The sequence below is a fragment of the Dreissena polymorpha genome, chromosome 6 (assembly GCF_020536995.1).
Source record: "Dreissena polymorpha isolate Duluth1 chromosome 6, UMN_Dpol_1.0, whole genome shotgun sequence".
NCBI classification, from domain to species: domain Eukaryota; kingdom Metazoa; phylum Mollusca; class Bivalvia; order Myida; family Dreissenidae; genus Dreissena; species Dreissena polymorpha.
The window spans coordinates 106,500,470-106,521,789 of NC_068360.1; the positions used below are offsets into that span (position 1 = coordinate 106,500,470).

General features: G+C 35.2%; 1 protein-coding gene across 14 annotated transcripts in view; it reads right to left on the reverse strand.

Annotated features, from left to right (window-relative positions):
• Positions 1-21,320, reverse strand: part of LOC127835070 (uncharacterized) — a 322,519-nt gene that overhangs the window by 160,869 nt on the left and 140,330 nt on the right. For 3 of the 14 annotated variants that reach the window (XM_052361326.1, XM_052361315.1, XM_052361321.1), the window contains exons 8-11: positions 17,758-17,889; positions 17,197-17,271; positions 14,935-15,006; positions 14,458-14,508 (exon numbers count right to left, since the gene is read on the reverse strand). In XM_052361326.1, coding sequence (XP_052217286.1) covers positions 14,458-14,508; positions 14,935-15,006; positions 17,197-17,271; positions 17,758-17,889 — 330 coding nt within the window. Of the gene's footprint in view, positions 1-78; positions 1,533-1,887; positions 2,024-3,751; positions 4,689-5,073; positions 6,212-6,711; positions 6,835-7,130; positions 7,500-7,802; positions 8,037-8,533; positions 8,639-8,924; positions 9,124-10,380; positions 10,553-13,241; positions 13,390-14,019; positions 14,161-14,457; positions 14,509-14,934; positions 15,007-17,196; positions 17,272-17,757; positions 17,890-21,320 lie in introns of those variants that run through there. The other 11 variants (XM_052361328.1, XM_052361327.1, XM_052361320.1 and 8 more) reach the window with 11 other exon arrangements.

Sequence of the window (21,320 nt, forward strand, 5' to 3'; positions counted from 1 at the left end):
TTTACATGAAGTTGGGACAATATAGATTTTGGGTCGTGCTCTGTGAAAAAGGGGTTTAATGCATGTGCGAAGTGTCGTCTCAGATTAGCCTGTGCAGTCCACACAAGCTAATCAGTGACGACACTTTCCGCTTATATGATATCTTTCGTTTCAAGAAAGTATCTTCTTAGCAAAAATCAACTTAAGGTTGAAAGTGTCGTCCCTGATTAGCCTGTGCCTGTGACACTTTACGCACATGCAGTAAACCCCTTCTTCACAAAGCTAGGCCCTTTTATTAGACGAACACGCAAAAAGTTACCGAACACATTTATAACAATAAATTTCCTGTAACAAAAACATCATCAAAACATGATCTTACAACAACAAAGACATCATGTAATAAACAACACATACATATACATAATATTAAGCATGAACATAATATTAAGCAATTCCATTTCAGAATAAGCAAATGTCACACACTCGACCTTAAAAAGCAAGTCTGCAGATAAAAAGTCTCATACATATGTTGGTCAAATGCAAATCTAATTAATCTAATTGGTCAAGTGGTAAACCCTACTTCACAACTTTCTGCTTCATTGGATTGCATTTCGCCCACATTGCCCTCGCTCTCCGATGCGATTCGGCCTTTGCTCTGCACACACTCGAGAACAATTTGGTCAGTGAATAATATTTAAAGCAGATAGTGTTCATCAGCTATTCTATTGTTTTACAAAAGTATGTTATTTTCATAAATGAATTTGTTTTAGCTTGGATTATATAATGAACCGTATTATAAAAAGTTTTATTCTACTTACAGTTCGATTTTGAAATCACAAAACGACTAATAAAATAATAATGGGTAATGCCATTACAGATTCCTTCGTTTTGGATGTCAGAGTTTGATGTTAAGTATGCCAAATTGATATACGCTGTTCAAACAGACATTGTTGTTTCACTGTTTTAATGAGAGAATCACAGCATGTAAAACCAAACAACATTATAACAGCAGATTTCATGTAACAAAGACATCATCAAAATATGATCGTACAATATAAACACAATGCAATAAACGGCATATACATAACATTAAGCAACGTCATTTAAAAAAAAACAAGTATGTATCGTCATAAACTCGGATTTAAAAAGCACAATACTGATCTAAAAAAATCTCAATTCAAGAGCGAAGCCTCGTATAATTTTAAATTACATACAATTCAATGCTAATTAAGACTAATTGGTCAAGTCGTATACGCCACTTTCACAACTTTCTGCTACATTGGATTGCTTTTCGTCCTCATTACCCCCGCGGTACCGAGGAGACCCGTCCATGTCACTGCAAACACTCGGCAACTGGTATAGTTTGGTCAGCTTTAAATGGTTTGAATTCCCAAGATACACAAATATAACGCGGGCGGCGATCTGACAAATGATCATTAAGCACGCGCTAATCAGCAGTAGGTAAACGGAATTGAAAATGATGTCACGAAGATTGAGAACTAACGGAGATAACTCTGCCTTGACTGCATCGAGAAACATCTCACTATGAACACCTGAAAACAGAACATTGCTTCTCTTATAACAACTTAAAGCGCAGCAAGTCTGAAGCATTAAGACACACATCTTAGGCTAGGCATATTATAGAAATTGCGACTTACCTGTTCATTGTAACGCTTAAAAACGATTACCCTCGAAAGGTTTACAACTGAAATAAAACTCTTACTGCCTAATAAGGAAATAAATCTGTATTTCTTATCATTTAAAACGATGCTTTTTTAAAAGATCATAAGTCTAGACTCCTGAGGGCGGTGAACCGCCATTTATTGATATGATATTAAATTTCCAAATATTTCTTAAATTAAGAACAGTAACGCGTTTCCTACAGACAGGTCGTCGACGGAATCTCACCTGGGCTTAGATGTGCATGCAGCGGCAAGAAGTTGCACGAAGTGATCGACAGGGTGACTAGATTCGTGCCAAAGTCGCAGGACTCGGAGCCCGCCAGGTTGCACATGTCTGTGATCACGGTGTTCAATAACAGTTGCTGCAATAACACACAGAAACATTTAAGTCGTGATCTTAGAAAACTGGTCATAATGCATGTGCGTACAGTGTCGTCCCAGATTAGCCTGTGCAGTCCACACAGGCTACTCAGGGACGACACTTTCCGCCTAAATTGGATCTTTGCTATAAAGAGACTTCATTTTCACGAAATATGTCATAGAAGCGGAAAGTGTCGTCCCTGATTAGCCTGTGCGAACTGCACAGGCTAATCTGGGACGACACTTTACGCACATGCATTGTGCCCAGTTTTCTCAGAACACGAAACATTTGTTTTCATGTTTTCACGAGTTCGTGGATTTTACCTAAGATACTACGTATAAACGTTACTTCAATGAAATGTCGGTATTAAACAATCCATTTGCTTCAACGGCCGATAACTAGTTGGTAGCAGGAAAATAAACTTTAAATAAATTAACAACTTATATTCGTTATAAGAGAAAGCATTAAAAGCACATGAACCCTTAATTTGAACGAAAATTTGGCTTAATATTTCGATTAAAAATAAAGTTAGCACCTAAAAAAATCAGTGTTCCTTACAGCAATAGACCAAATTTCAACGCTATAATTTGTGGTCTGGTAACATAAAATTAACAAGATACAGCACGCTTTTTTTGTTTTTTGCGGGACAATATACTCAACACATGTTTATTTACTAAGTTAGTGTTCGTGTGTCCATGAATAGTTGCGGGATATTAAAATGAAATATAATGTGCCACCAAAAAATAAAAACGAGCATTTTGTATCTCGTTAAGTCTATGTAACCATACCACATCTAGCGTTGAAATGTTGGCTACTGCTATAAGGCACTTTATTTGTTCGAAATAGTGCACGACATTTTTGTTCATTTTGAGCATTTGTGTTATTCAAACGTTACAACGTCAACGGTCTGCCATTACACGTGAAGCGTCTTTTCTTCGTTTAAAGGATTCTACAAAAGGTTCCATCTCGCAATCAAAAATGCTGTACAAAAATATGTCCCATGTAAATGAATTCGTGATTTAACCTATACATTTAGAGACAATTAAAGGGATCTTTTCACGCTTTGGTAAATTGACAAAATTGAAAAAAGTTGTTTCAGATTCGTAAGTTTTCGTTTTAGTTATGATATTTGTGAGGAAACAGTACTACTGAACATTAACCATGCTCTAATATAGCCATTATATGCATCTTTTGACGATTTTAAAACCTAAAAATTATAAAGCGTTTCAACGCGAAACGATTGAATAATTTGGAGAGTTCTGTTTTTGTCGTTAAATTTTGTGAAACTACGAAGATTGCTTATATAACGTATAAAACACGTCAAACATGTATACTCGGCGGAATAGCTCAGTAGGCTAAAGCGTTTTTACTTCGGGACTCTGGCAGGACTCCAGGGTTCACTGGTTCGAAACCTACTCTGGGCAATGTTCTTTTCCTTTTTTTAATTTTTTTCTTGATTTTTTTACTGGAGCTTTTATGATCAAATGTTTACATTTATCAATATAAAGCATTTAATGAATAAGGTAAAAAAAATGCCAAAATCTGTGAAAAGGCCCCTTTAAGATGATAGGCAATACAAATTAAATTAAAGAAGCAAGCCAAAAGTTTAAACACATCGTTCGCGAACTACTTTTATATTCTACCGTAATTTTTAATGATATAACAAAACCAATACACTTTTGATCAGACACTTTATGTACAAGTACCATTATCCTGGTACAAGACCCACCTGTCTTTCAGCCACTTGAACGAGAATATTGTTTATAGTTTGTACCTCGCCGTCAATGCTGTTTTTGTATACCACCAGAAACTCATTGAGGTATTCAACACACTGCTCAACAACTTGTAAACTGATGTCACTTTGTCTGTCCAAGAGTGGTTGCATAGCGTCTATATCCAGCAAGAATATCGCCGATTCCATTGTCACAAGATCATGTGTCACTTTGGCAACTAGACATAATAACAACACGAATGCGCACATAAGCACTAATCTCCAAAATACGACAGACATAAATAGCGAATATGAATGTTTTAACACTTTTAATCCGTAAATGTGAAAACATCCCTTATTTGAGCTATTATTTACGGGTGCTAACTGTTGACTTTTTGCACACAGCTCGTTCAAAATGTCTTTTCTCTCTTGGTCGGATCCGCGACAGTATTCAAAGTATTTACGACTATCACCCCAAAAGTTCTTATCTTTCATTCGCCGAATATGGTCATACCCATCCTCCCATACATTTTCTGGCTTAGGAATATCCTTTCCAGTCAGTATAAAATGCAATTTTTTGGTAATTGTGTCGCATGGAATACGGTCATCTAAACCATGCTTAAACGCATACCACGACTGAATTAACCACGATGATCTATACACTAGCAAACAAATATCCAACAACACAAAGACGCCTACGAAAAGAGGCAATATAACACTACGAATTCTTAGTACTGAATTGTCATCTTCCGTTGCCATTGTATTTTCATTTCCATTCGCTGGCTCAGAGTTAAATCTTAAACTGCTTTCTTGTTCGCTAAAAGAGAACTTAAAGAAATTTGCAGACGGCTTAAGATTGACGAAATAATCTTCTTCAGGGTTCTGTTGAATGCCGCTAATCTCGCCAACATCTTCAAGCATTGAAAAGTCTAACGTCGGCAGCATAGATGTAACCCTATCAACAAAATAAGTATACTAAATAAGTGTCGGAATGCGATTTAAACGCTTTGTCAATTTTACAAATAGGGATTAATGACGGAATGTGGGGTGTTTTGTTTTACGTGTTCTTCCAAAGGCGATTCATTTACAATTGAATACATTATTTAAACAAATACCTTCCTGAAAGGTTTTATAAACCTCGGATTTTTAAATAGTGTTTCTAATGAATTTATTACAATTAAATGCTTGTCGTATGAATTGCTTTTTGCGAAGGTGGTAAATTAACATTTTCATGTATACTTTTAAGACATCTTCTTTCCTTAAATGGTATGTATACATGTTTACAATATTACACACTATCAGTATGATAAATTAGTTATAACAGGTACAAAAACACTTACCTTTCCATCAGCATCTTTTTGATCTCGAAGATTTCCTGAACCTTGTCGATTTCCAACCACGTCAGGAACGCCGCTAAATTGTCTGTCACCTTGTTTAGTGGGTTTCTTTGAAGTAGTTGCTGCTCCATAAACAGTTGTTGTGGAAACTTAAACCACTTGTTTGTAGCAACAGATTGCAAATAAGATGCATATTTGATCTGAATTGATTTCAAGTTTTTGTCCAATGTCTTATTAAATTCGTTTAGAAATTTTGTCATTCCTCTTTGGTACACAATAAGTCTTTTTCTGGAATAGTCTCTTAGTTTTTCTTTAACAATTCCCGAGCTATTATTAAAAATTAGTTTCATCGTGTTTGATAAATTTTCATTCACATTCTGCGGACTGCTGTCATTAAAAGATGATTTTAAATGATTACTGCAAGCATGCATACGCTTGCCAATTTTGTCCAACATCTGTTGCACTTGATCAGTCTCCTTCCTGACAATCTCATCAAGGCTGACTTGCAGAAGAGCCTTAACATGAGAACTTACATTGACTGCCACTCCAACTTCGTTAATCTGATGCTGTTGAAGTGCATGAAAAATGCCGAACGTCGCACAGAAAGAGAATATCACCGCGTAGGTCACGTAGAGCACAGTTAGAACAAGTTTTATCAATTTGGTTTTCTTGGATTCCCTAATCTCTTCAATCTTGTCGATGCTCTTAAGCAAAGTCATTTGCGGTCCCAAATCTGGCTTAGGTACAGGGATATCCGTGACAGCAGTTTTCGGTTTATTTTTATTACACTTAACATAGAACATTAGTAGGAATACTGCTATGCAAAAGCAGATGGCAACAATTGCCAAGAGGAAAAGCCACGGCGCTGATTCGTTTATTTGTGATGTCTCCGCATAACTGTGTGAATCCACAAAATATTGGGGTCCTTGCACGGACGACAAAACAATCTTATGGCTTGTGGAGGAATCGTTTATGACAACAGAGAAAACGTCTACAACGTTGACCGAGTTGCATCGTAAAATGAACGTTGTTGAAAAGTCCTTTGGGCAGGCTACAAGTATGTCATAGTTTGCAACGCGTTCAGATGTCGCTTCGAGGAAGACTTCCAAAGTAAAAAGTCCGGGACAAATGGTAACTGATCCTGGAATATAACGGAACAATATTAAGCTTTCGATATGTGTGCCCTCACCTAGTTTAAGAAATGAATGGTGGTACAAATTTATACGGCGTAGGATAAACGTGTATCAGACGTGCCCAACATCGTTGTTTTTTTTTTCAAGTGCCGTCAAAAATTACTCCTATTCCCCGTGTTTTGCGTATATCTTGAAATGTTAATGTAATTTTCATGTTTCAGGTTATCACAACAGATTTATTTTATATTTAAAGACACATCATCATGATAAACCCTACATTCGTTAACGCGTTTAATTAAAACAGATTGCAAGAACCTTTTTGACAAGTAAATTTTATTTGAAGACAGTGAAGTTTGCAATTAACTTGATAATTACAAACTGACAATGTCTATGTCAGTATACAAAATGTAACCATCATTTCAATATGTCCAGACCTGTTCCTACAATAATTGCACGCATAAACATTACATTTACATGTATTCCGTTTAACTAATAAACAGTGAGTTACCAGTAAGTGTGATATTCCAAGACTGCATTTGCTTTATCCAGGACAGTTCGCCATTCAAAGACCAAGGATTCATTTTCGAATCTCCGTAACGATCCTTGTAAAATGACATAACTGAAGTATTTTCTGCAAAAGAGGAAAACGAGCGCAATCATAAAACAAAGGTACTCTGAGACCTTGTTCTTGAAACTCAACTTCTAACTTAAGCTAGACCGTATACAACAATTAGAGTAATGTGAATCGATCGTTTTAAATGTTCCAATAAAAATAAACTAGTGCAACATTTAAACGCAGTGAAAAACATTTATATGTGAACTCATTTTTAAATTGGGTAACAACGAGCAATTATTCTACAGAACGGTCAGAATCGAGGTTAACAAGGTATATTAAAGAAATAGTACGGTAATAATATTATACCATACCTGGTATTGAAAACCTGATATGCGGAAGCTCATCTTTAGACATGATTTGATACACAAACTGGCCATTGTCCATCCTTTTCTCCGGTGGTTGAACAGTTTTTCCATAGTCTTCATATATTGGCTGGGAGGGCAAAATTTGAGACAAATTCTTATCGCAACCTCCTTCAATCCACGTTAGTGTAGAATGTTGAAATGGACGTTCAAATTGTATCTTAGTAAATAACTTAGTCGTGCTCGAACTTATTGTGAATGGAGATCGTCGAAGGTCGTTAATGTTTTTCATCTTATGAAGTGTGAAGTTCTCGGCCTTCCTTGGGTCCTGATGCTTGAAGGAACCCTTCAAGATGACCTCGTCATCATATCTGCTCTCTAGAAAGGACATTAGAACAACACTATTAGTATAATGCCACACACATTTTAATTAAGCTTAGTCGCGATATTTGGTCTCAGAAATGGAAAAGCAACTCTTTATATTATATTATTACTTTTATTATTTGTAGACTTAGTAGTAGTAGAAGTAACTGTAGTTATTGTAGTAATATTAGTAGTAGTAGCATTATTATGTCGTAATACCAGTAGTAGTAGCATTATCATAAGTAGATGTATCACTATTATTATTATTATTATTATTATATTTATATGTTATGAACACATTGTTAACTAGATACGTGCCTGTGAAATGATTCATTCTGATGAATGCTTCTTCCTCAAATCCATGCATGAAGTCAGTGAAGTTCTTGTAGGGAACTTCCTTGACCCGTGAGCCAAACGAGAAGTTCAGCCATGGCACGGTCGTCTCGTACGAAAATCGGTAAAGTGCAGTCGGTGGGTGATGTCGCAAGTGACAGCTGAATTCGTCCATTATGTGTTCGAACCGCGGCACAATTCCAATTCGGACAATAGTGCCTGTAATGAGTAAGAAATAAACAAATAGTCAAATGGTTTGCCTTTGCCATACGAGTACACAATGATATATGTGGCTCTCCAATTAAACTTGAATTTAGCATTAAATATGTTCTATGTAATGATGATGATTTTATTTGAATATCTTCATTGATATTGCTGTAGGACAATCGTTTTACGGACCTGCTGTAATAGTAATAATTATTATATGTCAATCTGCGTCTATAAAAATTTCAAATCACTATACACGGATACTTGAATATTTTTTAAGCCCCACATAATACCTGTCTAAAAGAAGTTCCATACATAGTAGAGATAACAGTAAAAAGACACAGAAAATCATCGCTCTCACTTTTTATAAATGGACTACATTTTCTTAATGTAACTCAACGAAACAATTGTTTTGATGTCAAACACATACCAAACACATACATGAGAAAGTCTTTTTAAGTGAAATATATCAGGAAAAGTGTTAATATTTCTGTTTTAAAAGCATTCACCTCTTGAACATTCTATATCCGGTGCAGGGCATTGTTCACTGTAGAACTGCTGGCACTCCGAGGAAGCGTGACACTGGAGGTTGCAGCAGTCGGTCTCGTTGGAACCTATAGGTAAAGCGTCACTTTGTGTTACTACATAATCTTGTGTCCGCATTGTGAAGTACATGTACTAACGAGTATATGTGAAAAAATGAATGTTTAATAATAATGTATCATGTTTTAAGCTGTTATTTATGAAAAGTTGATTTTCATCATTAGCTTCCAATTTCTTATCAGAAAGAATCAGTCCAAAATGGTAATTATAAGTGACCTTCTGTATAACCAAACAGTCACGAAGTGTATTCAACAATGCCAGAAACGAAAACAAACTGGTTCTGAAAGGTAAACATACCAGATATACACGCCTGTTTTGTCAAGCAACGTCCACATGTCTCCATGTTGCTCTTGCACTCTTCAGGCGGGAAGGTCAGATATGCGGGGTCAGCATACCTCTTGTTGAAGATCTCCTTGGCGATTTCAGAGTTGCCAGGACACTGGATGGTGTTTGTTGAGATCGTCTTAAACTGAGCATGCTCTGCCTTTTCGGGAACCTGAGATGTACAAAATTACCACTTAACCCTTTCAGTGCGGGAACCGAATTTTGAAGGCCTTTGCAAACAGTTTGGATCCAGATGAAACGCCACAGAACGTGGCGTCTCATCAGGATCCAAACTGTTTGCTATTCTGATAATATTCTTTGAAAAAATCGAAGAAAATGCTAATTTTAGAAATTCAGCAGACGACATTTTAGCAGACGACAAATTTCCCAGCATGCAAAGGGTTAAAAACGTAGTTTGACGCATTTGTAGTCCCTTAGAAAGTTACATTTATTTCTTACTAGGTTCAAGTTTTAAAAGCTTCAGTTCCAACCCTTAGATACTGATGAGCAGCAAACAGCATGAATCCTAAACAGACTGCAATTACTCGCAGGGTGTTGTGGTTTTTTGCTGTTTGCACAAAGTCATTTTAACTGCGCTTCTTAGTGGGAAAGGGTTAAGGCAGATGCCTATAGTAGACCTATTTACCTATAAGGTGAGTGCAGAAATGGTTGGTATGACAATTTCTTGACAATTATTAAATTGCTAGAATCATATCATGTATCACTCACAATTTTACATAAAACTATAACTATAAACTGTCATGATATTTATGAAGACTACCCCTGATGATGCATGCCGTAAAATGTAGCAATGTCTCATTTATAAGAGTTCAAGAATACTAAAATATACATCCTGAATTTTAATAAAAAACAACTTGACTCATGAATAAGCATACTGCACATGTAAAATCTGAGACGACACTTTTAGCACATGCATTAAGCCAAGTTTTCCCAAAAGAAGCAAAGTGAAAATGGCTTTTGCAACCAGCATAAAACCAGAACAGCCTGCGAGTAACTAGCAGGATTTATGCTGTTTGCTGCTCATCAGTATCAAAGGGTTGGAAATGAAGCCTTTAAAACATGAATCTAGCAAGAAAAGTCTTTAATTAAATTTAACTTTTTTAGGGACTACAAACACGTCAAAATACGTTTCTAAGTGGGAAAGGGTTAAAGACATGCATTAACCCTTTCAGCGCTAGAACCGAATTTTGAAGGTCTTTGCAAACAGTTTGGATCCAGATGAGACACCACAGAACGTGGCGTCTCATCCGGATCAAAACTGTTTGCTATTCTGATGGTATTCTTTAAAAAAAAATCGAAGAAAATGCAAATTTATGAAATTCAGCAGACAACATTTTAGCAGACAACAAATTTCCCAGCATGCAAAGGGTTAAGCCCAGTTTTCCCACAATGAGACGCATACACTTACTTTAGAGCAAGGCTTGCTGAATATCTGGGCCACATATTTGTCCCCGTCCTTGTAGTCGCTGGGGCACCGTGGGAGATTGGTGTTCTGGGAGTCACACACGATCTCTCGCGCAACACTGGCAAGGTCGTTACCCACCAGCATGTTCAGGTCGTACTCATCTGGGAGGGGGTGTCTGCAATGGTCCAAATACAGTGACATGTAAATGTGGAAATGTAAATTACATGGTATTTATACCCAGGGAATAATGATTAATATGAAAATTATAAATAATGCAAGAAGTTAACTGCATCTACAGAAAAGTACAAAAGAACAGAAACACAACAAATAAATACACATACATTAAAAAACATCATGACCATACATGCCATAATTTTCAGACCGATTCCGGGACATTGAGTTAAATTGTCCGGGACTTTTGCCGATTTTCCGGGACATGTATAAAATGTAGCGATATTTATAGACATATGCATTTTTGGTACGTTTTTTTAGTTTCGCATCGTTAATTGCAAAAGTTCGAAAGCCTATCCGAAATACACTTGATCTATTAACGTCAAATTAAACATTACTACTTCCGTTACTAGATACAAGCCACGCGTTTTCAGTGTAAGCGTTCTAAACATAGATGGTGACGCTACTGCGTTATTGTTATTAAGACCGGTGTGTAACGCGTAGCTGTTGATACGCCTTTATTCATTTATAACATTTATATAATAAAAAATACAACAATACAGTACCGTTAGATCGAACTTAAACTGCTTTTAATTTTTTACTCAGCGATGTTGGACTTTAGATGTGTGAACAACTATCCTTTGCCCTTACACAGCGGGAAATAATGACGTAGTAGATTAAAGTCAATTAACAACCACATTAAACAATGCCCCTTTTTCGGTTTGACCGCGAACGTGAGACAATCGATATGATAACAGGACCCCTGTTAATTGATCGATTTTGACACGTAGCGTAGTCTGCCTATTCGGGTAGGCATTGTTCTAGTTATGATATATGCCAGGAAAAAGTAATAATGAACATTTACCATGCTCTAAAATATGCATTATTTACATCTTTTGACGATTTTAAATTGTAAACAAGATGTGTTTGTGAAACACAATGTCCCCCTATATGACGTTTGACCTTGAAGGATGACCTTGACCTTGACCCTTCACCACTCAAAATGTGCAGCTCCATGAGATACACATGCATGTCAAATATAAAATTGCTAGCTTCAATATTGCAGAAGTTACATTACATGAGCAATTTTGACCCATATATTTGATCTAGAAGGATGACCTTGACCTTCCACCACTCAAAATGTGCAGCTCCATGAAATACACATGCATGCCAAATATCAAGTTGCTATCTTCAATATTTCAAAAGTATTCATAAAATAAGCGATTTGGGCCACATATATTTGACCTCTGACCTTGAAGGATGACCTTGACCTTTCACCACTCAAAATGTGCAGCTCAATAAGTTACACATGCATGCCAAATACCAAGTTGCTATCTTCAATATTGCAAACGTATTCATAAAATAAGCGATTTGGGCCACATATATTTGACCTCTGACCTTGAAGGATGACCTTGACCTTTCACCACTCAAAATGTGCAGCTCCATAAGTTACACATGCATGCCAAATACCAAGTTGCTATCTTCAATATTGCAAAAGTATTAAAAAAAATAAGCGATTTGGGCCACATATATTTGACCTCTGACCTTGAAGGATGACCTTGACCTTGACCTTTCACAACTCAAAATGTGCAGCTCCATGAGATACACATGCATGCCAAATATCATGTTGCTATCTTCAATATTGCAAAAGTATTCATAAAATGAGCGATTTTGGCCACATATATTTGACCTCTGACCTTGAAGGATGACCTTGACCTTGACCTTTTACCACTCAAAATGTGCAGCTCCATGAGATACACATGCATGCCAAATATCAAGTTGCTATATTCAATATAGCAAAAGTTATTGCAAAATGTTAAAGTTGGCGCAAACCAACCAACCAACCAACAGACCAACAGACAGGGCAAAAACAATATGTCCCCCACTACTATAGTGGGGGACATAAAACAATATGTCCCCCACTACTATAGTGGGGGACATAAAAACTATAAAGCATTACAAATGCAAAATCATTGAATAATTTGGAGAGTTCTGTTATTATTGTTATATTTTGTGACACTATGAGGATTGCTTATATAAAGTATAAAAGACAACAATCAATGTATGAGCACAGATGACGGGTTTTTAAAGTGCTAGATTTTAACTCCAATGGTAAGTGGTTTTAGCCCAGTTTAGGTTTACCTTTTTTTACCTTTTTTTTCTTTAATTCATTGTATTCTTGTTTTTACTGGAGGCATTTAGTTTCAATGTGTACACGTATCAATTTAAAGCATTCAATGACAAACTTTAGTAAAATGCTAAAATCTGTGAAAAGGTCCCTTAAATCCCTACAGCACGCTTAGTGTCAGTGACTTTTGTGATTGACTGAGACAAACTGCATATCAGCCAGACAAAAACTGACCCTGCTACCATCCTGTATGCAAATTATCAAAACGATTATGACAGCTTTATCAAATCACTGACTACCGGTAATACATGATAGTTATCTGCACACAGATCTTTCATATGACTTTGTAGTTGTACAAACTTAAATTTTTATGGAGAATATCAATGATTTTCTAAAACACTTTTCAATATTCATACCAGAATGTTTCATTTGAATATTTGTCAAGTTTTCAAATAATCAAATATTAGATTCATTCATTACCATCCGTACTATAAATGTAAACAATAATGTTTCTTCCACAAGCTTTACAAAAGAGCAGTTTTTGTTTAAAAAGGTAAGACATTACCTGCAGTTGTTTTTTCGAATGGATGCCATCTGTTCTTTGACATCCATTGAGCCAGAACCGTTTATAAACTTCTCGTCATCGATGTAGTTGATATCAGCATACTCAGGAATCAGGAATATTTCTGATGCCCTGATTGTAATGGTCAGACCTAGCAGAAAGCGTTTACATGTCAAATTACTTTCACCAATTGGATATATCTAAAACACCTTAAACTGAAAAACAATAGCTGTCTCCATCGGAAGACATATGCCCCTAAAAATGCTTTTTCAAAACCTAAACACAGCTTTTGAAACCTAAACGCTGACCCTAAGTTCAATGTCAAGTTCAAAGGGGTCAAAATAAGTGTGCGTATGGAAAGGCCTTGTCAACATATATACATGCATACTTAATATGAAGGTTACATCTGAAAGGACATAGAAGCTATGAGCATTTTTTAAAACCTAAACGCAAAAGTGTGACGGACAGACAGACGGACGGGGGTATAAAAAGGCTTAAATTGAGTTTTAACACATTAAACAGTATTAGCATCTAATTTCATTAACAAAACAGATATACATATATATTTTATTAAAAAAAGAAATACTGACCTAAAGAAAACAATATCAGGAGATTCACGGCACTTTACAATACAGGACAGTACACTTAACTTAAAATTCTAGCATAGCTGTGGTCACAACCTATTCAGCATACTGATTTCACATTTAATAGTTAAGCATTAAACAAAGATTTTGAATAACATAGTGGTTTAACTATTTCAAAGACCAATGCTATGGCCAACCTGATTCAGGTCGCACCCACACAAAGCCAAGGGCCTGTTTATTGCTGGATAGGTAGATGGACTCTTCCAGTTTCTTGATACCATCCAATCGCTCCATGAACAAGTTTCTGGACATGCTCACATTGACAGTCACCAGGTCTGGTAGGACAACAAAACATTGAATACTGGTAAATAAAATGTCACCAGATCTAGTGAGCAAACTGTGATTAAACTTTAAATGATGTTACACATGTTTTTAGCACATGAAGTAATTTACTTAATTCATATAAAATATGTCTTCTTTATTGATATAAGATTTTATTTCTGCAGGTTAAATACATCGAATTATATTTAAAATATGTTTTTTTTAAACAATTATGTCACATTATATCACAGGATGAAGATAAACCCTCTCAAACTCCAGGAAAAGTCATACATGGCAAAGATTACATGACATACCTCTTAAAGATGCCATTTTAGCCTCAAACTGCCTCAGTGGAAACGTCACATCTGTAACAAGGTTTAACTCAATCATATGCAACAGTTTTACACGAATTACAAATATTGTAAAACATTTCAAACATTCAATTTCTGCGCAAAAAACAACAACCATGTAGATCTAGTTTATGTAAATTACAAACATGAAACATGACAATGCCATGAAACCAAATTTTCAATTTTTTAGTTCTTAATTATTGTAATAATTGTGCAAACCAAGCAATTTATGAATGTAACCTACCTACACACAAAATATCAGTGCAATATAACCTACATACACAAGTCAAACCCGCACAGGCTAATCAGGGATGACACTTTCCACTTTTATAGTATTTTTTGTTGAAAGAATTCTCTTCTGATCAAACATTTGATTTAGGCGGAAAGTGTTGTCCCTGATTAGCCTGTGGGGGGTGGCTAATCAATTCCATGTCTGTATACCGATGCATATGGTGTCCTGGGTGGTGGTACATGCAGCAGCCTCATAAGTACTACCACTGCAATGGCTGCAAGCTGAAAGAGACAATATGGGGATTATGCTGAAGCCAATTAAGTCTTTCAAAGGTATTGTTACCTGCTTTAATCATTTTTATAAATGACAAATGAATTTAATAATTATGACATGGTTAAAAATTAGATTTGTTGCGCTTATTTTATTATAGATTCATTTGGCAAAGAAAAAGCTTGCAACCTATAATCAGATGTGTTATTTTGTTTCATATTTAAATAAATATATAAACTTTAGACTTTTTTGAAGAGGGCTATTGTTCAACAACATTCTGACAACTTGATTAACCCTTTCCCACTCAGAGGCAAAGTGCAAATGGCTATGTGCAAACAGCATAAAAACAGAACAGCCTGCTAGTAACTCAGTCTGTTCTGGTTTTATGCTGTTTGCTGCTCATCAGTATCTAAGTGTTGGAAATGAAGCCGTTAAAAATTTAATTTAGTAAGAAAGGTATTAAATTAAATTTAACTTTCTATGGGACTGCAAATGCGTCAAATACGTATCTAAGTGATAAAGGGTTAAAAACTGTTTGACAACCAGATGTATCAAGTACAACTTGTAACGTAGTTGGTATTTATACATTAACAAGGGCTGTTTGTAAAACATGCATGCCCCCCATATGGGCTGTCCATTGTAGTGGCAGCCATTGTGTGAGTACGATTTTTGTCACTGTGACCTTGACCTTTGACCTAGTGACCTGAAAATCAATAGGGGTCATCTGCGAGTCACGATCAATGTACCTATGAAGTGTCATGATCCTAGACAAAAGCGTTCTTGAGTTATCATCCGAAAATCATTTTACTATTTCGGGTCACCGTGACCTTGACCTTTGACCTTGTGACCTCAAAATCAATAGGGGTCATCTGCGAGTCATGATCAATCTACCTATGAAGTTTCATGATCCTAGGCGTATGCGTTCTTGAGTTATCATCCGAAAACCATTTTACTATTTCAGGTCACCGTGACCTTGACCTTTGACCTAGTGACCTCAAAAACAATAGGGGTCATCTGCAAGTCATGATCAATCTACCCATGAAGTTTCATGATCCTAGGCGTATGCGTTCTTGAGTTATCATCCGGAAACCATTTTACTATTTCGGGTCACCGTGACCTTGACCTTTGACCTAGTGACCTCAAAATTGATAGGGGTCATCTGCGAGTCATGATCAATCTACCCATGAAGTTTCATGATCCTAAGCGTATGCCTTCTTGAGTTATCATCCGGAAACCATTTTACTATTTCGGGTCACCGTGACCTTGACCTTTGACCTAGTGACCTCAAAATCAATAGGGGTCATCTGCGAGTCATGATCAATGTACCTATGAAGTTTCATGATCCTAGCCCCAAGCGTTCTTGAGTTATCATACGACAACCACCTGGTGGACGGACCGACCGACCAACCTACCGACCGACCGACATGAGCAAAGCAATATACCCCCTCTTCTTCGAAGGGGGGCATAATAATTGTAGAAAATTATTAATAAATATTTTATCACAACAACCATAATTTCATAAATAGTATTCTTGAATTTTGGAGATAATTTCTAGATGTCAATTATAAAGAATAGAATGAAATAGATGTTTAAATAAAGAGAAAATAGTGGTTTAAATAAAATTATAGAATCTTAATTTAAATATTTATCAAATCATAAGAGAAAGTAATTAAGTTTACATTAAAATGTACCACGGTTATCACGGTGCAAATCAAAATGTGACTGCCTATAGGCATATACTTAAAGATATCAAACAAGATTAGTTATGAAACACAGTCCAAATATGCTTATCTTGAAAAGCCATCAAAAAGCATCCTGTCAGCAAGGTTCAAACATGATAATTTGGTCTAGCGGGTTTCTGCGCGTCATTGAACCGGAACATAAGAGAATCGGTCAACAGACATATTTTAACTGACCAATAAGAACATGTATACAGCATGTTAGGTCAGATTTTAATTTTTCATCTTTCTAAAAATAAAGTCTAAGTTTGACAATCCAATAGCGCAGTCATGTTTTCTTGTTGACACAACTTGTGGCGGCCATATTGGCTGCCAAACTGTAAAATTGTATTTCACGAACATTAGCAAGCATTGTATAAGAAAATAATTAACAGAAAAAAATCGCAATGAAAAGAGAAATGAACTTTGTTACTGCGTGTTCTCCAAAAACAATGTGTAATTATGTCACAGACTATCACCTACGTTTGCACACGACATCTGTCTCCATGCTACACTGCTCTGTCATGTAAAACCCATCATCACAGGACGTTCTGCATGCTGAAATGTCAACAAAAGTAAAGATAATTTCAATAAATTTGCATGTGACTTATTGTGTATTTTTACATAATTCAAATAAAATACATAAAGGAGAGCATTCACTACTTAATTTATATTTTAAAGAAAAAGATGCTGAGGCAGCCTGCGGAAACATTGCCAAATCTAATGCAACATCAACTAACATTTGTTGCAATACACACTTAATGACTTATTTGTTGGAATACATTTTGACAGTGATGTGTTCAAAATTTATTAACAATTTTTCGCCACAACATTTATAGACTTCATAACCACAGCCTTTCTTTATCCCAGTATTAAGAGACACACAGGAGGTCTTTCAGATAGAAGCCCTTGTTGCATGGACACTGCATTCTCAGTCCTCAGGACCTTGGCTGCAATTAGTAGTAACTACCAACCCTAATTTGTTGCAGTTTCAAACTATGTGTTGCCATACCAAACCATGTTACTTGAAATGCCAGTACTTACGAACACATAGGAGATCCTTCAGGTAGAAGCCCCTGTTACATCGACACTGCATGCCCAGCCCTGGACCCTGGCTGCTACACAAGGCGTGGACCCTACACTGGGTTAGGTTATTACGACAGTCCTTAGACAGGTCTGGAAATACATACAATTTTGTTTACATTAAAACAAGCAATTTTCTTTGGTTATCATTTTCATTCATGAACACAGAGTCTGTTCATTTTATTGACACAATACATGTTACAGGGCAATAAAAAGGAACCAGGTTTTCAATGTTTTATTTATCTACACATTTGAGCCATCACAAGGTAAGTCTGCATGTAAGATAATGTTGTATAGTCAGTGGAACACAATAACATCCACAAGTCCACTTCAGTTCTCATTGTGATTTATTTTTGTTGATTTATCTTCAACACAATTCAAACAACATTTCAACGCAAAAACCCCATCAAAACTCTAAAACATTCATGGATGAAAACTTTTTTTGAATTTTATTGACAGCTTGATCTTAATCTAACTGGCCCCAACTGCAACTCAAAGCTAGGCCTGCATGTGGGCTACCATCCCGGGTGTACATTGTCCAGGGTTATCATGGAACTTAGGCTGGAAATCCATGGTATAACATGGAATTCCATGGAAATCCCTGGAATTTGATATAGTTTCCAGGGTTTTCCAGGGTTTTGTTCTTGAAATGTCCATGAAACATGGACTTTTTTTCCATCATTTTCCAGCCTTGGATGGAAAAGCATGGAAAACGCTGGATTTAGGCTGGATAACCATGGAAGATATTTCCAGATAGCATGGAAAGTGGGACTTAGAAATTTTTAAGCATGGAAAATACTTCAACATTTTCAGCTGACCCTGGAAAAGACTTAGACTTTTTAAGAGGAGAAAATAACTTATAAAAATGCAACACATTTTATTCAAAGTTAATCATAGTTCAACAATTTACACAATATATGAATAAAACATAAAACAATGTGCATAGTTTGATACATAAAAAATTATATATACACGGGGGGCAATATAGAAAAAAATATCATTCAAAATTCAAAAGACTGTGCAGCTAATACATGTAAAGTATTATTATGAAATTGATAAAATGAACTTGCACAATAAAAAAATTCTGATTCACAATTGCAATATTACACTTAACCTTACTGTGTACCAAATGTCATTATATTACAACTAGATCCCTAAACAAAAGATAAAGAAAACAAAATATAGATGTTAATTTAAATTATTGTAAGTTATTAATTTTAATAAACATTAACTGATCATGAAGCGTAATATTGGACTTAGCAAATCTCTATGAAGCTGAATAATAACTTTTTTAATTTTATATAAAAGAAAGTACAGAACAAAATATTACCGGTAACTGATAACTAAAAAGACGTTTTTATAAAAAAATATTTAATTTTATTTATACATTTGTTCATTCAATGAACATTCATTATAAACACAACAATTTGTCACAGTGTAATTCATTCAGCACAATGCTTTGATCTAATACTTATGTTCATGTTCAGATTCTAAAACACATTTGGGAGTAATTGTATACTTCATTTGTGAGAAGCTGAAAAGGAGACAGACTTGTGAATTTAGCATTATCATCAATTTACTTAGATTTGACACTTTTTGGAATTGCTGTTAAAAAATTTAAAATTTAGGAGATATTTATTGTTACAATAAAATATTTTAATTTTAAATATATGTTATCTATTGCTGTATGAGGAATGCTTCAGGTGGCATAATTGTATTTTTAAATACTAGGACATTTGCATTTAATATTCTGTAATATTAAGTCTGGAGGATGACAATGCATTAAAAATCTATTAACACTTATTTTTTAATTCAGTCCCTTAAATCATCTTATTTTTTTGCAAATTTGGCTCCTTTTTTATTGTTATATTTCATTTTTACAATAATGACTGTAAGGTTTAAAAAAAAAAAGAAGATTTATTTGTTTTCATCATTTTACGGGTTTCCGTTAACCATTGCACACATCACTATTTTAATATTTTTTACATCTTCAATATGAATGAATCAAGATTCTCTGCATGCTGTCAACTTAAATAGAAATGTATAGCAGTGAAAATTTCTGAAACACATTTCCCCTGAGTCTCTTAATCATCTGATAAACCCTGACTGACCACCAGCTGACCTGGTCTTAGGTATTCTGCAGCATCATCCCTGGGAATGTACATGTACTGGGCTTATAAACCGCCTGCTATCAGACTTTCAATTGGTCAATTTGAACAGGAAGTTATTTGTTTGAAAACAAGCGGGTTTAACAACTGACAAAGAGCTAATATTTTAGGCATAATTGAGCAACATTAGGACTAAAAACTGTAGTGTTATAATATCTTCAAATACTGACAGCATGAAGTAATGAGTGATGAAAGCAATGTGTATTTACTTCAATGTGGAAATCAACAAGAAGTTTCTTGCAAAGGAGGTAAAAAGTGGCTGGTTCCAGTGATATGGTCTCGTAGTTCAGCAACTGCCTGTTTTTTGGAATACTGAAGAATAATGGAACAGGTTTGTATTCTCATTTCTGCATCCCTTTTTTATTTAGTTTTATATTGAATTAATTATGATCATCTTATTTATGTATTATATATGTCCCTGGAAAATGTACATTGATAAGTTTATGTTGTATTGCAATTTTAAGCAAAAACAACACAATTTGAAACAAAAATAGATAAACCGTCACAACATTTTATGAAAACGTGTAATTGTTGTTTACAGTGAATTATTAATTGGCTTTGTTTTTATAATGGTTATAAATAAATGTCATCTTAAATGTTATTTACAGCTATTTCAGGTCAAATTTACTAAACTGATTGCTAAATTCCCTCTTTTTAATCAATAATTGAGAACTTTATATTTTAATGTTGAAGGTTTGAAACTCTTGCCCCCAAGACGAAGTTGTCGTTGATCGGAAGATCCTAAGGAAAGTATGTGCAACGGCTGCCAAAATGGGAGTAAAAGGGGGATTCAGATCTGATGTGTGGACTTTTATACCAGATTTTAACTCTGCACAAGTTGGCCAACTCGATGGGAACAGGAGTCAGGGCAAACCGCGCAGTGGAGATGAGCACAATATTAACCTGCCCTTGACCAAGAAAGCTGAATTTATTGAGAGGTAAAACTATACCGGTTATTCCATTTATCGAGTATCAGCTTTTTAAAGAAACAGCATTGGCCTTTAAAAATAGTTTTTTAAATGAAATAGTCAAAATACACGTTAAATGAAAAATATTATGACATATTATGAGGATGTTTGTTGGATCTGGTGGAATATCGCTTTTAATTCATGAGTGATCAGGATTGAGTTAAAATCGATATTTCACCAAATCCCCCCAAAAAAAATCTTTTAATGTTATTCTTACAAATGAATATTTTGTATTTTTGCCTAAAAAAAGTTCTGGTAAAACAATGAAAATTATCAATAATTTTCACTGTTAATTTTCACTGTTTGATTTAAAACAGTGAATTATCAGTTTTAATTTACTGATATTTCTCTAAAAACCACCCGAAAGCATAAATTAAAACACATTTTC